Here is a 14,008-nt window from a genome sequence, read left to right on the forward strand (position 1 = left end):
CTTATTTTCATGTATTTATTTAGTTGAAAATTAATCTATGATGTTTTAATGGCTTTCACTACAAAGTGTACAGTATGCCCACTTGTTATTTCATATTCTGCAGTGAATAATTCATTGTGCTAAATTGATAGTGAAGGCTTTCAGCTGTAATTGCTGAAAGTCTTTGGAATATGAAACTTAATTCTTACAGTGAAATGGTCATAGGCTGAGTCATTTAGGAAGTTTGTCTAGGTAAGCTGTCAGCTACAGAATCTGTTTGAAAAGATACTTTTGTTCACTTGGTTGCCTAATGGGTTTATCTTCAATTTATAGATTCATCATTTAGAAATGCATTTATACTCTGTAGTGTGTGTGTGCATTCATTCAGCATAGAACACCCAGGAGAAACAGATATTTTCCAGACATAAACTGTAATTTTTCTTTCTCTCAGCCAATACTTATAGTGACATTTTTAAAATATCCTAGTTCTGCTTATTAGTTTCAGTCTAGTGTTTGTATCAGGTCTTGATTATAATTTCTAAAAAAATTTAGAATTTGTCTCCTGAAAATTTATTTCTATGAATTTTTCATAGTACAAGTCAATCACATAAATCTGGTGCCAAAATGCAAAGTGATATGAGAATACCATCAAAATAAGCATGTGTAAACAACTGAATGCTTTCCAACACTTGCCCAGCTATATTTTACAAATAACATTGAATCCATTTATGTTGATTTTATGTCTGCTAGCTGAATTTAATTTAATATGATGACTTAATATTCTCCCCATATTTGTTCAGGTCTTTAGATTTCAAGGGATTTGTGAGAAATGTGTATTTAATTCAGACTAATGCAGTAACGGTATATTATTATTCTGTTTTCAGTATTTGTCTAGAAATTTGATTTCTACAGTCACTAGCATGGGAATATAAATGAGAGCTAGTAAAACATGGAGGAAAAACAATGGAAATTATTGGTCTACTATTATTATTCTTTTATGTAAAAGAAAAGTGATTTACTTATCAAGTAAATCATTTAAGTCTACCTAAGCCAAATCGTGGCATTTGCACATGCTAGGAATTCTTTATGAAAAATCTCTCGATTCTTCCAGGATACAGACAAAATGATTTGAAAAAAATGTTTCATATTTTGTTGCTGGTACTGGTTGAGCCTCCTGGTGATAGCCCAACACCCCTGAATTGATTATTTTGATGGAAATTTAAGTCTCCAGAAGACATAAAAGGTATGAAGAACTACGCACATCCAGTTCCATCTCACAGACGTTTCCTCTGGTATTTTAGCAGTTTCCTGGGTTCAGTGTCCATATGCAAAGGAAAGGCCAGTTCCAGCACTGTGTTCTTCATTCAGGTGTCATCTCAATGTGGCATTAGGAAAAAACATTATTTTAAGTATGGTGTTTGAGATTCAGAATGGCTGCTAGTTTTAGTTTCTTATATGTCTTTAATTCCTCTATTACTACTTCTCTCCTTTTGTCAGATATTAGCTAAAAAATGCTATGAGGAAAATTTAACTCTGTTTCTGTATTTGGCTCTTACATTTTCATCTTAGCAAACAAAATAAAAAGGGTAAAAATCTTTCTCAGTCTTTATTGAACAGTATTATGTAAAACTGTCAGTTCTGAGTGTACAGGTTGACTTGACGAGCTGTCATATGACAGACTTCTCTGAATGTATCTTTTCAGGTGCACATCAAATGGTTTCCATGTAGTAACTGGTCCTTGGAGAATGGAAAATTTGTTCTCAAATTAATCTTGCTGTTCTCTGCTGTCTTTTTTCCTCCTTTATTTCCCTAAGAGCATATATGTATATTTGCTATCTTAACTAACCAATGCAAACGGAATTCCATGTAGGATTTTGCTCGCATCAGTTGTTGCTGAGAAGTGAAGCTGTGGGAACAGCTGTCAGTTTGCTTAGCTTAGCTCAGCTGAATTAAGAAAATTCTCATAAGTTGATTTTTTTAAATGGGATATTTATTTCCCTAAAAGAGATTATAACAGCTTTTAAAATAGCACTGAAAACTCTTCCATGTCAATCGTTCTGACTACATGAAATGTGTGAGGTCCAACTGCTTGTGCTACACTATTGCATTTACTTGTATTTTGATTCCTAACAAGGTTTTAAAGCAGTCCTGTGCTGTAGAGTTAATGCTTCTTCCTCATATCTTCCACATGACAACTTTTGATCTATAAATATTTCTCTGTTAGAAACAGTGAAACACTGAAGGGTATTGTGTAAAGCTGTGGATTATAAGGGATGGTTTTACCAGCTTGCCTGATTGCTTCTGCTGCATGCAGCTGAGGGAGACCACTACAAGCAGTAATTGACTGTCTTGACTGATTCTGTTGTTATTCCTTTATCCCCAGTCTCGGGGATAAACAGTTAAGTGGGTGGTGATTCCATTATGCACTAAAATGTGTGCCATTTTACAGTAGAATAAACAACCACAGAAAAATATAATGAAAGTGCTCCAGGTTAAAAAAAAAAAAAACCAGAAGCTGTTTACTCCAGCCTTTCTGGTTTAATTCACAGAGTCACAAATGATATATTCTGGAATTCTTTTTCCATTTTGTCCACAACAGTGTTCTGTACCAGGAACCACCTCAGCTTTTGATTATTCTCCTTTTGTATTTGAATCGGAGTCTGCTGATGTTTTCTTACATCAAATCTTGTTTACTGTAAACAGAGTCTGTGCCTACTGTTGACAATTTGGGCTATACCTGGCAGAAATACAATTTGGAATCTATGATCTTAGGGGAGTGTTCTTAACTCTCTAAAGAGTTTAGTGTATAACTTCTCTAAATGTCTAAATATACTTATGACAAATCTAATTTTTAGTATTCAAGGAAGACGTTTGAGGATGTTGAAAGACCTCAAAATCTCATCTAAACATCTAACCAAAATGTCCTGGAAAGAATCTGGTTTATGTGCGTGGAGTCATGTGTTAGATTTTTAGAAGGCTGACATCAGCATACAAACTATGTGTCCTCCCTTCCCTTACTCACTTTTTCCCTAAGCAAAGCTGAAAACTCCAACCTGTGTAATGAGAAACACTTGTGACAAAAACCAATGACAAATGTGTAGCATTACACAACATTTTTATATGTATGTGTGTATATATATATACACCTACCTAATTAATTGTATTTTTTAGGACACTGATATATCAAATTTTACACTTATAGAACAGCCAGATTCCAGACAGTGCAAATCATACTTTAATATATTATAAAGCTATATAGTAAGCCCACTCCATGGGCTTCACATGCACATAAAACCAAGAGTTACATAAATAATATCAAATGACAAAACTGGAAAGCAGTTTCTGCATACTTTATTTTACAATTCCTCACTAAATATATATTTACAGGACACAGAGTTTGCTTTAGTGCAATACATAGTAATGTTGCATAAGTACAAACTGTTGAACTTTTCTAAAAAAAATTAAAGAAATAAAGCACTTAACTGATGTTACAGCTAAGTATGTAAAGCAACGTTAATAACTCTGAGTGAAAATGCTCACAGCATCTTTTCTTCTCATAAACAATTTCTAGAAACAAACCACAAACTGGCATTACATATTCCAAACTACTACCCCTTGTACAGTACCATATCATTTAAAAAATCACTTTTTAAAAGCACATATACTGTACTGTACAGCAACCTGTTTCTACAGATACTGACTTATACTTTTAATACAAATATGATATTACCGTGGCAGTTTTGAAGAACAAAGTTATCTCAAGATATCAAACATCAGTAACAAACTCTGATAAGCACAGCTTCTTGAGAACCTGCTTTAACAGCATTTCTTCACAGTGATATTTATGAAAGGTTGGAAAAAGAGATTAGCATAAAATATTTCCATCCTTTTCAGTTTTTATGCAAAAATCATTACTTTATATTGGTAATTATAAAATTACAAACACTTTCTATAAGTAACTGCATCTGTAGTAATGATAGAAAAAGTCATCAGTAAGACACCTAAAATGAGGCTTGCATAACATGAGAGTTTGAAGAAAACTAGGTATACCTCATTTTTAAAAGAAGAGTAAGGGATGTAACTTAATTTAGAATAAGCAACACAGTTTAACAGCGATAACCTATTATCAATTAAAAAAAGCTACTTACTTGTTAATAAATGTTAAAAAATAATTAAATTGTGATGAGGTGAAATCAACATTTAAAAAGAGATGATGGAACATTTACTCTTAATCTTAGTTTTGGCACTTCATTGGAACAATTACTTTACCAAAGACCAAAATATGTATAAAAGATATACAGCTCCTTGACATACCTTGCAAATATAGTACATAAGTACTGGCAAACACTGAAAACATAGTTAAACATTCCCACAGATTTGCACATGCATGCAGTAGTCAGACAACAGCGTTGTATTTATGTTCTTGGCGGTGACAATCTTGCATTACTTGGGTATTTTAGGCTGTTTCTTCAGCAGATCTTGTTTCTGTTTTAAGTCTTACAAATTCCTTAGCAACTTCATCATTGTTCCTCTGAGAAAGTATTCTAAGGATTGTGAGTCCAGTCTCATCCACGGAGATGCTCCTGAGCAGGGGGTACCAGGCGGCGCAGCCGCCCCTGTCGGCGATGGCCTGCAGCTGGATGACGGTCATGCCGATAATGCGATCCTCCCGCGCAAAGCAGTAATCCTTCACTGACAGGTGCACTTCGTAGGCTCCTGGCTTATCCTCGTTACTCAGCAGGCTGTGGGGATTAACAATGTGAGTTTAGAACAACGAGCTCACTTTAATTCCCCCAAGGAATTAAATTCACTCTAGAAATCTTAGGCAAATTAAAGTGAGAGTGGTAGTTTAAGTTTTGTGGTTCCATTTTGTTACAATAGGATATTTAGTTTTAAACATTCTACAAAGGTAACCCTTCAGATGTATTGGTGATGGAGCCTCTGTTCTCAGCAGCCTGAACAGAAACAGAATTCCCGCAACGGCTGGAATAGGCAGTTACCTTTCCCTGGAAAGTACAAAAAATGTTCAGCTGGTTCCCCAACTGTCAGCACCATGACTTTTAAATAAGGTTCAAAATATACAGAAAATCCCTGGCAGCAGGCATCAAAAGGAGCTTTGTGGCGAGACACAGACAGTGAACTGATTTTTAGTCAGGGTTGGAAGGTAAGGGGAGGAAAATAAATTGGTGTCAGGAAAGGGCAGAGAAGTACTAAATTTAAAACTCCAGGTTAGGGGGAAGCTTCTTACTGATTTAAGGATTAAATGGCAACAGCATTAGATAAACAATACTATTAACACATGCACAACCCAATACTCATTTTGATATCTCTACAGCCATGAAGGCCAGATATCTAGAAATAATAACTAATGCTTCTGTCCAAACAAATACCTAGGCCAATAGATTCCTAGGGACAGAAGTAGTTATTCCTCTGTAGGGAAATTGATTGTACATTTTAACCCGGTTTTATAGGACTGAAAGCTTGGTGACTGCCATTCATTCTCACATACAACAAAGATACAAATTAGTAAATAATTTGAAAATAGTGTTTATATATCGATCTTAGGATGGCTTTTTTGTTATTAGTGGTTTAAAGGCAAAAGTATTTTAGGGAAATTTTCAAAAAATATTCAACTCCTAGACACAAAAAACTTACAATTGGAAAGTTTCATTGTACTTAGGTGACCAGGTGTTGCTCTTTGTCTTGGTTCCATGTTTTCTTTTCTTGTCGCTTAATTTAGGACCCAGTATGCAAACTTCCACGAATGGCCGGAACATAGCTGTGGTTTGCCAGTTTAGGTTATTAATTGCTACAACTATAAAGAGATAAAAGAAATGAAATTAAATAAAATTCCATTGGAAGAGTTCCAATTAATTACCCTGTATGATTTGGTATAGCCAGGAAAGGTGATCTGAGAGCTTTCCTATGGGATATCAGTACCTGGTAAGCCTAGGAGGATGCTTTGCCTCTTCCCTGCCAAGTAAAGTCGTCTGACTACTTTTAAGTTCAAAAGTATCAAATATAAACATGTATTTTACAAATCCTTTAACTTTTACAGCTTCTTTTTGTCTGCTACCTTCACTGTAATTAAAAAAAATCAGCTTATGCTAATCTGAATGATCCTGTGTTTCTGAAATTCAGGTTGTGCAGAACAAAAGCGTTTTGTTAAAAATGCAGCTTCTTAAGTCTTGGTGCAGTCATTTACTACTCAGCTTTGCTGTAGTTTTTTAGAAGTTGAATTATGCACAAGCAATTGAGAAGTATAATTTGACACATTTTAATTTATAACTCTATAACTTAGTATAATAACTTTAAATTATCTACACAGAGAAGTATAGACAGTACTTGTCTGCATAATCTGAACTTCTGCTGATGTTGAGCAAGGAAAAAGTGTGCTCCTAATCACCTGAAGTGTACTCAGAGTTTCTCAAGTACTATAATACTTATCACTTTTTATTTTAGTATTGGTATGTTTGACTTAGGATGTAGTGCTTGGAGGTTTGGTCTTTGTTGTTGCTTTCTTTTTAAAGTTGGCTGTTTGAAACTTACCTTTCACAGTGACTTTATGCTCACCAGTTCCAGGATGGGTAGAGACATCCACCTGTACAGATATCTCACCCACTGAATTATTAGCAGTTTGACCTGAAACAAGAATTACTTGTTAGCACACCTGGCTTCTTGATGCATCAAGAGAAATAGACAGCCAAAGGTGAGTGGTATTTTCCTTTAGAAACACTTCAACATTTCTGACATGTTTCATGTTTCAGTGGGAATCAGTTATAGATTCATAAATGATTTTACCACAAAAAAACTGGGCAATTGCAAATATCCATGGAAAGTGCCTTGGTGGAATAAAAAATCCTGTTCACCCGGAACTTTCCATTCTGGTTGTCATTAGGTGTGTTTGCATCTTGAAATGCTGAAGTTGGTGGGTTTGTCAAGTTTCTCATGTACCTCCCAAAAATCTTACTGCTAAGTGTGTATTTGGGAAGTTACTTCTATATTGCTGTTTATGAATCATTTGCTGAAGGTTTTGTCTCAATAAATTACTGAAGTTCTGCACTAGCACAGGCAGAGGGGCTTAAAAATGAAAGAAGAAGGTTGAAGGGATGGCAGAAGAACCAGGAACTTACTTTTTAAAGTTTTTGCTTTTGAGAACCAGGGGAGGTTGCAAGTCAGTTTGTACAGAATGAATCTTTAAAAGGACTTTAAATATTGTCTTGAAAGGTACCACAGTGTATCAGATTATAACAGTAAAACATAAATGAAACTGAGTATATTTACTTGTTCTTTGATTGGATGACTGTGAATGTTGAATTTTGTGAACTGCACTTGCTCCCCAGTGTAATCTCCTGTGAACCACATAATACATTTCTACCCCTATAAACTGGCTGCTATTTCTATGGGTAGCAGAGAAAAGATTCTATATTCCTCTTATTTGTACAAAAACTCCTTACCCATTGGTTCCTCATCTCTCTATATGTGAGGAGAAGCAAACATTCCTGTAGAATTTTTCCAGCAGTTCCTATAGGAATTAAGGAAGGGGTACAGAGAAGAGGGAGGGGTGTGTTGTGCAATAATAATAGGGAAAGTGATTTTCTCCCTTGAATTAGTTTATAACTAGAGTAGTTTTTTCTGTTATCATGCATAATCTTTTTCTTTCCTGGATTTCCTCACCAGTGGCTTTCTAGAAACAAGCTCTACAGTGATGTTTATTCACTGCTTTGGCCTGATCTGTAATTATGTTCTCTACATGGCATGAGCATTGCAAGGTCAATTAAATACTCTTACCCCAAGTGTTACTGCTTCAGAGAACAAGCCTTTTTTCTACCTGATATATCAAAATGTGGAGATTTAGTGATCATTTAACAGGTTCAGAATCTTTGAACATTATTGTGCATTTCCAAGCTTTCAGGTGAGTTTGGCTTTGATTTGTTGTGAACCTACTTTTGAAACACAGGAGTGTTTTAAAAATGCACAATGTCAATGTCTTACTGTATTTACAGCTGCTACTTCTGAATTGCAGGGTACCTGTACAAATTTTGCTGTTAGATATATTTCATTATCAGTCAGAGTGCTTGGACCACATGTAAATAAGAAACTTATTAGATAACAGTTTTTTAATGACAAGAGGTTTAGCTTCAGTGGTTTCTTGTATTTGGATAATTACTTAAAGCTGTATTATATGGAAGCTTTGAGTTGGTGCTTGCTCACAATATGCTTGCTCACAATAAATAACGCATATTTTTTTAAAGAATTTGTATAAAAAGGTGGACCAAATGGACCAGAAAAGCTAAATAGTAAGACTAATAGAATGGCTTTATTTAGAAGCACAGACCAAAGTATTATCTGACTCTAGTAAAATTTGCTTTTACTTGGGAAGAGAAAGGAAAATCTCATTTGGAGAAAGTCATAAAAGTTAAAGCTGGTTTTCTTTTCTCTTGCAAACACAGTGTCATTTGGCCATAAATCAGTGAGTAGCAGGTTTTTAATGGAGTTACATTTAACCCTGGGTGCTGACTTCTGTGAAAAAGCCTTCCCTTATATTTCTGTGGATTACCTGGATTAAATGCAGACAATGCCTGTAATTCAGAAAGCAGCTTGCCCAGGATAGGAATCCAGTACTATATATATTTTATATATAGGGTATTTTCATTGGCTTTGTGATACTGTAAAGTAAATCAAAGAGAGCAGGGACTAGAGATCCTAGAGCATTAATCTGTCTCATCCTTTCATATTGTGAAATTCTACCTTTTCACATTGTTCCATAATGCATGGAATTCAACCTCAACACAGGTACTTTTTGTGGTGATGAACCTCATTATGAATGATGCTTTTGATTACATCTGTAGCCTTCCTTCAGCTCTGAAGTTTGAGTTGAACATACTGTAACTCTGTTCCAATTAAAAAGCTTTCAATGCCAAGCCAGACAGGAGAAGGGAAACAGGAATTTGCACGACTGAAATCTTAGGGATGTTGCATGGATAGTATAAACTGAATGTACTGAGAGAGTGAGAAGTTCTTGAACCCTCTCCCCATCACAATTAATAATAATTAACCCCTCACTGCAGTCAAAGATGAGTTAAGATGATCCTAAATATCACTGAAATTATCAGCTGGTGTCAATTATGAGTCAATGTTTTAGCCTCTGTCTTAAAACCCAACCCAGGACCCAGGAATGTTTTGAAAGAGGACAATTAGCATTTTTATTTGACAGCCTTGAGAGCAGGTTGTGGCTGGTGGTAGTAGTGAAGTGTGCAGTGTTAACCTCTAATAATGATGGGGAGGATTTCATCAGGACAAGAGTCTATAAATCTGTAAGATTAGACTTGTTCTGTTTCTCCAACTTTTTTATTAACATATGCAAAATATATTCTTGTAAATGTCTCCTAATCAGTGTCTCTTTCATTCTCCTGGTAGTCCATAATAGACAACAGTGCTCCAAGCAGTACTGCAAATATGAAGTGTGACTAGTCTTGTATGTACAATACTGCTTGATATGGTTATAAAGAAATCTGTGCAAAAAATCACCCAGTTTCATAGTAAAAGCAGTTGACATTAAAATGACCCTTACATTCAGTATTGCTGAGAAAACCTCCTTTGCAGAACATCTGAGTGAACATAGAGAATTTCTAGTGGAGTCTAGAATATAAACTTGGTTTCTTCTAGTAATCACCCTATCCATCTTTCTCTTTCTGACCTGCTGAACAAACTAGAGATACAATTCCAGAACATTTAGTATTTGCTTATAGCATCTCTTGCTGACATTCAAGAACTATGGTACTTCATTTTAAAGTCTCTGACCTGTCTTTTTCTGCTGTTTTGTTTTCTTTTTTTGCTACCACTTGTACAGTCACAGCAGGAATTAGTGATTCTGACTGCACTATAGAAAGGTCCATTTATCCTACTACATTTAATAAGCCAATTTAGCTGACAATAAATCTCTCTATGCACTGCAGAGGATGATTGTACTTTTCTTCCTTTAGTACTGTAATATAACTCATTTGAAGGCTAACAAACTTATAAATGATTCTGCCTCGTGTTTGAAAACTGTATGGATGTTTAATTATTACTGCTTGCTCTCTAATAGCTGCTTTACATTTTAGTTGTTGGTATATTTATATCATTCAAAGTACAGCTTTCTCTTACTGTGGTGGGTCTTAAAGTGATCATGTGCATTTGAAGTGCAGTCATTCTTTTGCAGCAAATAAACTGTAAAGAAGAAGAAAATATCTCCTTTGGCCAAAGATGCTTTCTTCTCAGGGACTAGAAAGGCCTAGAAGTCAGGCTCATTTAGCGCCTGGAATGGCATCAACGTGAGAGCTGTTATAACACTATTTTTGACAGAAAACAGACACTTTGGACCAAGGTCCAAGTCATATATTTCTTAGTCATGAGAGTCATAATCATGACATGTGCACAGAGAAATTCCATTCCCTTCTGTTTCTTAGTTGATATCGTTGGAAAAGGTGAACTTGTGCATTCTGAGAAATTAGCAAAACATGCAAATGAAAAAATGAGTAATGTATGTTTTGTAAAAACAAAACAGTAAGTGCCTGTATTTTCTAGGATAATATTCCCGCTAAATACAAGAGACCCCTACTGAATCAGTCGTGATTGTGCACAAAAGCACGTTTCTGTGGAAGGATTCCTTTGTCTTACTTGATCTTTTAGCAGCAAAATGTTCTCAAATGAGAAGAACTTTGAAAACTAATTTCTAGGCTTGCACAAAAAAAAGGAGCCCAGTAGAAATAAATAGGATTCACAGAAAATCAGCATAAAATTTAAGAATGTGGTGACTTGCAGTATTTTTGCCCCAAAGTAGCCAAAGATAATAAGCAAGACTCTAAGAACTTTGTGTGACTGTATCAAAATTTGTGGAGGTTTACATATGTTTCTCTCTCTCTGTGGTTTTTTTTTTTTTTTTTTTTTTTAACTCTGCCTCTATGGGTTCAGGGTTTCAAGATCATCTTTACTTCTCTGAGGATTAGAAATCCAGTTCAGAAGAAAAACAACTACCTGCAAACTAAGAGTCATGTATGACATGATTACCCAAGACTTAGAAAGCTGGCTGAGCACTGGGAGCTAGGCCAGCTGACCTGGCACTGGTGCCTGTGGAACCCAAACCTATCCCATTTACCTTTTTCAGCATAAAGCTGCTCATTTAAATACTGGGCCTATTCTTTGACCTTATTTTCTAAATGGGACATAACAATGAAAAAGTTGAACAAATATTCAAGCTTTCATTACTCTAGGAATTACACAAGTTATGAAATCAGCACTTTAATCCAGACCAGCATCTGTCATCTTTTGATTGCTGATGCCAATAAAAGACATACATTTGTCTGGTTTTGAGCTGCTAATTTATTAGGAGAGAAAATATCAGGGTGACTCATAGAGTTATTTTTCAGAGGCTCCTAAGATTGATTTGGAGGAAAACCTTGAGTGCATTTTCTAACATTTTCATTTAATCCACAAAGAGTAAGTTAAATTTGAATTGTTAGAAGGTGGATGTAGCAAGCTAAATGATCTCTTCTGTATGATGATCTCTTCTGTATGTGTGCTAGAGAAAAGCAAGATAGCAGAGAAAACTGATTTTATAATGATAATCACACTAACTTCAACATAGGCTTTGCTTCAAGAAGTTGCTATACAAATGGTTGATAATAATTTGTTTTGGGGAATCCTGAGAACCAAGTTCAGTCCTTGAAGGACTACTTCAGCAACCATTTATTCACCATGCTGCCATAAAAAGATTGAAAAGATTTAGGTTTGTATTTGATTAGCAAATGTAAATCATTTGTCTAAAGAATCACTTGTTGAGATGGAATTAAAGGTTGGAAGGAGATTCAGCAGCATCTGTAAGCCTCTCCTCAGTTGTGCAAAGCCACACAATCAATGTACATTCCCTCCCAGTGGAATTGCTGTGGTGTCAGGCAGGGATCTGAGGCACTCGGAACATAACATAAAAGCAGGATGTTGTGGTGTGAGTAGGAAGTCCTGGTGGGAGTGTTGGTATGGAATCCCCAGCTAAGGCCTTTCCCTGTCTGTGCTGGGGAAAGCTCCACGCAGCCAGGGCTGCAATTGCACGGCTCACTGGGACCCCCAGAGCTGCAGCTGCTGCTCTGTCCATGTGGCACAGAAACTGGGCATGAGCCACCTCGACGTGCGAGGTGTGGATCCAACTGGCCTCCTCTATGCCTCTGTGGGTGTACGTATGTCTTCTTAGATGTATTTTTATATATGCATGTATTGTGACCAGTGTTCTACCCAGGCCTTTCAAGAGGTTTCTATATGTATGGAATGCTCTGTTTCTAGTGGGAAGTTATTTTTTAAAATTGATATCATATAACTGATGGTTACCTGTAGCTTGCATTTATTTTCTTGACGACCTAGAGGAGACTGATACACAACATTTTTTTAAATTTAGGTGCTTTACTGTTTCATTTAAGGGACAACTAAACAGAAATCTTCTAATGTGAAAGCCTCTTAAGTGAATATTTTGTAAAGACCTACTGCGTTAACAGTGGTCTGGTTTTAACTAATGTGTACTTTAAAAATAATTATTTTTCTGACACTATTCTGAGTACATTTGCTTTGCTATCAGCATATGCTGGAATACTTTTATTAGTTGTAATTTGGCAAGTTTCTTCTTTGTTCTTATCTTTCCTGTTTGTTGCTTGCAATAGTGTGCTGATTTCTGCAGCCTGTAATGCAGTTCTGTGTGGTTTTTTTTTTTTTTTTTGCATGAAATAAGGTTGTGTAACACATGGTTCTGACCTCAATTTGAAACTGCAGTGGATGAAGCAGGGATTATTTCTTGAGTTAAATTCTGTCTGAAATATGGGTTATGAGAGAACTGGAAATACTCTGTAGGACTTAAATTTCCTGTTAGGATACAGGTACAGCTTTCAAAATATGACATTCAATAATACAATGGTCTTGACAAGCAAAAGAAGAAAAGGTCTTCTTCACCTATAAGAGCTGCTAAGCAATTTAAGCAATTTTTATTTTCTGTAGTATGATGTCATCTATCTGCTTGTTTAAACTATTGTTAATATCGGATTATTGTTAATGTCATTCCATCTATTTATGAAATCTTGAGGTTCTGCTTTGCTTTGTACAATTACAGGTTGCAAAGGAAAACAGAGCTGAATTTTGGCTTGGCAGTTGAAAATAATTTGTCTTCGTTTTTGATTGTCCAACTTTCTTCCCTGTGTTGGTGACTTCACAAGGCAAGGATGGAGTTACTATTAGAGATAAGCATATTTACCTAATGAGAATGGGTACTGTATTTTCTTGTTTTTAGGTGCATCTTCCCTTTTTCAATTGTCCAGCATAAGAATGAAGAAATCTGAATCAGACCAGCTGAAGCAAAGCCTTTTCTGCAGCCTTGTAAAAACCCAGGTAGGGTTTGCAGTATGAGCTCAGTGTTGTGAGATGAGTATTGATTTTTCTCCTTAAGTGATACAAACTATTTAAAGTCAAGCTAAAAAATATAGTGCAGAATCCTGCCATTATGTATTATTCTCTAACAACATTTGTGAACTGGAGCTGCTGTAAATTTGTAAGAAAAAATAATTGTCTATGTCCAATAAATAATTGTTTTAGATGCAAGAGTGGTGTTTACTTTGGAGAAATCAGTGGTAATAAATGAGAGCTAATTCAGGAAACTGTTTGAGACTGTCTTTTTATGTAGTTTGCTAAAATTAAAATAATATTTGTTCAAATATTATTAGTGTTGATGCTAAACAAGTGTAAATAGTCACAGCACTGGCTATAGTTTATGCAATTACTGAAGACTCAAGGCATTTGCTAAACCATAGCCATTTAATTTTGATATACTTTAAGTAGTTTAAAAGGGGAAGGTACAACTTAAAAAGATGACTGCTTCTCTCTTCTTTTTTCAGGAGTAACTTAAGCTTCACCAGTATTGGTCTCAGCACAGACTAAGGGTAAGGTAAGTGTACCATGGAGTGGGAAAGTGCATGCAATAGGCCAGCAGAGGTATAGGGAGAGTTTATCCTTT

General features: G+C 35.6%; 1 protein-coding gene across 2 annotated transcripts in view; it reads right to left on the bottom strand.

The window, feature by feature from the left end:
• Positions 1 to 3,196: 3,196 nt before the first annotated feature.
• The window catches only part of UNC13C (unc-13 homolog C), a 130,958-nt gene continuing 120,146 nt past the window's right edge, over positions 3,197 to 14,008 (bottom strand). For both annotated transcript variants that reach the window (XM_053955034.1, XM_053955033.1), the window contains 3 exons: positions 6,529 to 6,621; positions 5,635 to 5,794; positions 3,197 to 4,721 (listed from right to left, as the gene is read on the bottom strand). In XM_053955034.1, the coding sequence (XP_053811009.1) occupies positions 4,436 to 4,721; positions 5,635 to 5,794; positions 6,529 to 6,621 (539 nt within the window). In that variant the 3' untranslated portion in view covers positions 3,197 to 4,435. The remainder of the gene's footprint in view (positions 4,722 to 5,634; positions 5,795 to 6,528; positions 6,622 to 14,008) is intronic.

This window comes from Vidua chalybeata, chromosome 13, assembly GCF_026979565.1.
Source record: "Vidua chalybeata isolate OUT-0048 chromosome 13, bVidCha1 merged haplotype, whole genome shotgun sequence".
Taxonomy (NCBI): Eukaryota; Metazoa; Chordata; class Aves; order Passeriformes; family Viduidae; genus Vidua; species Vidua chalybeata.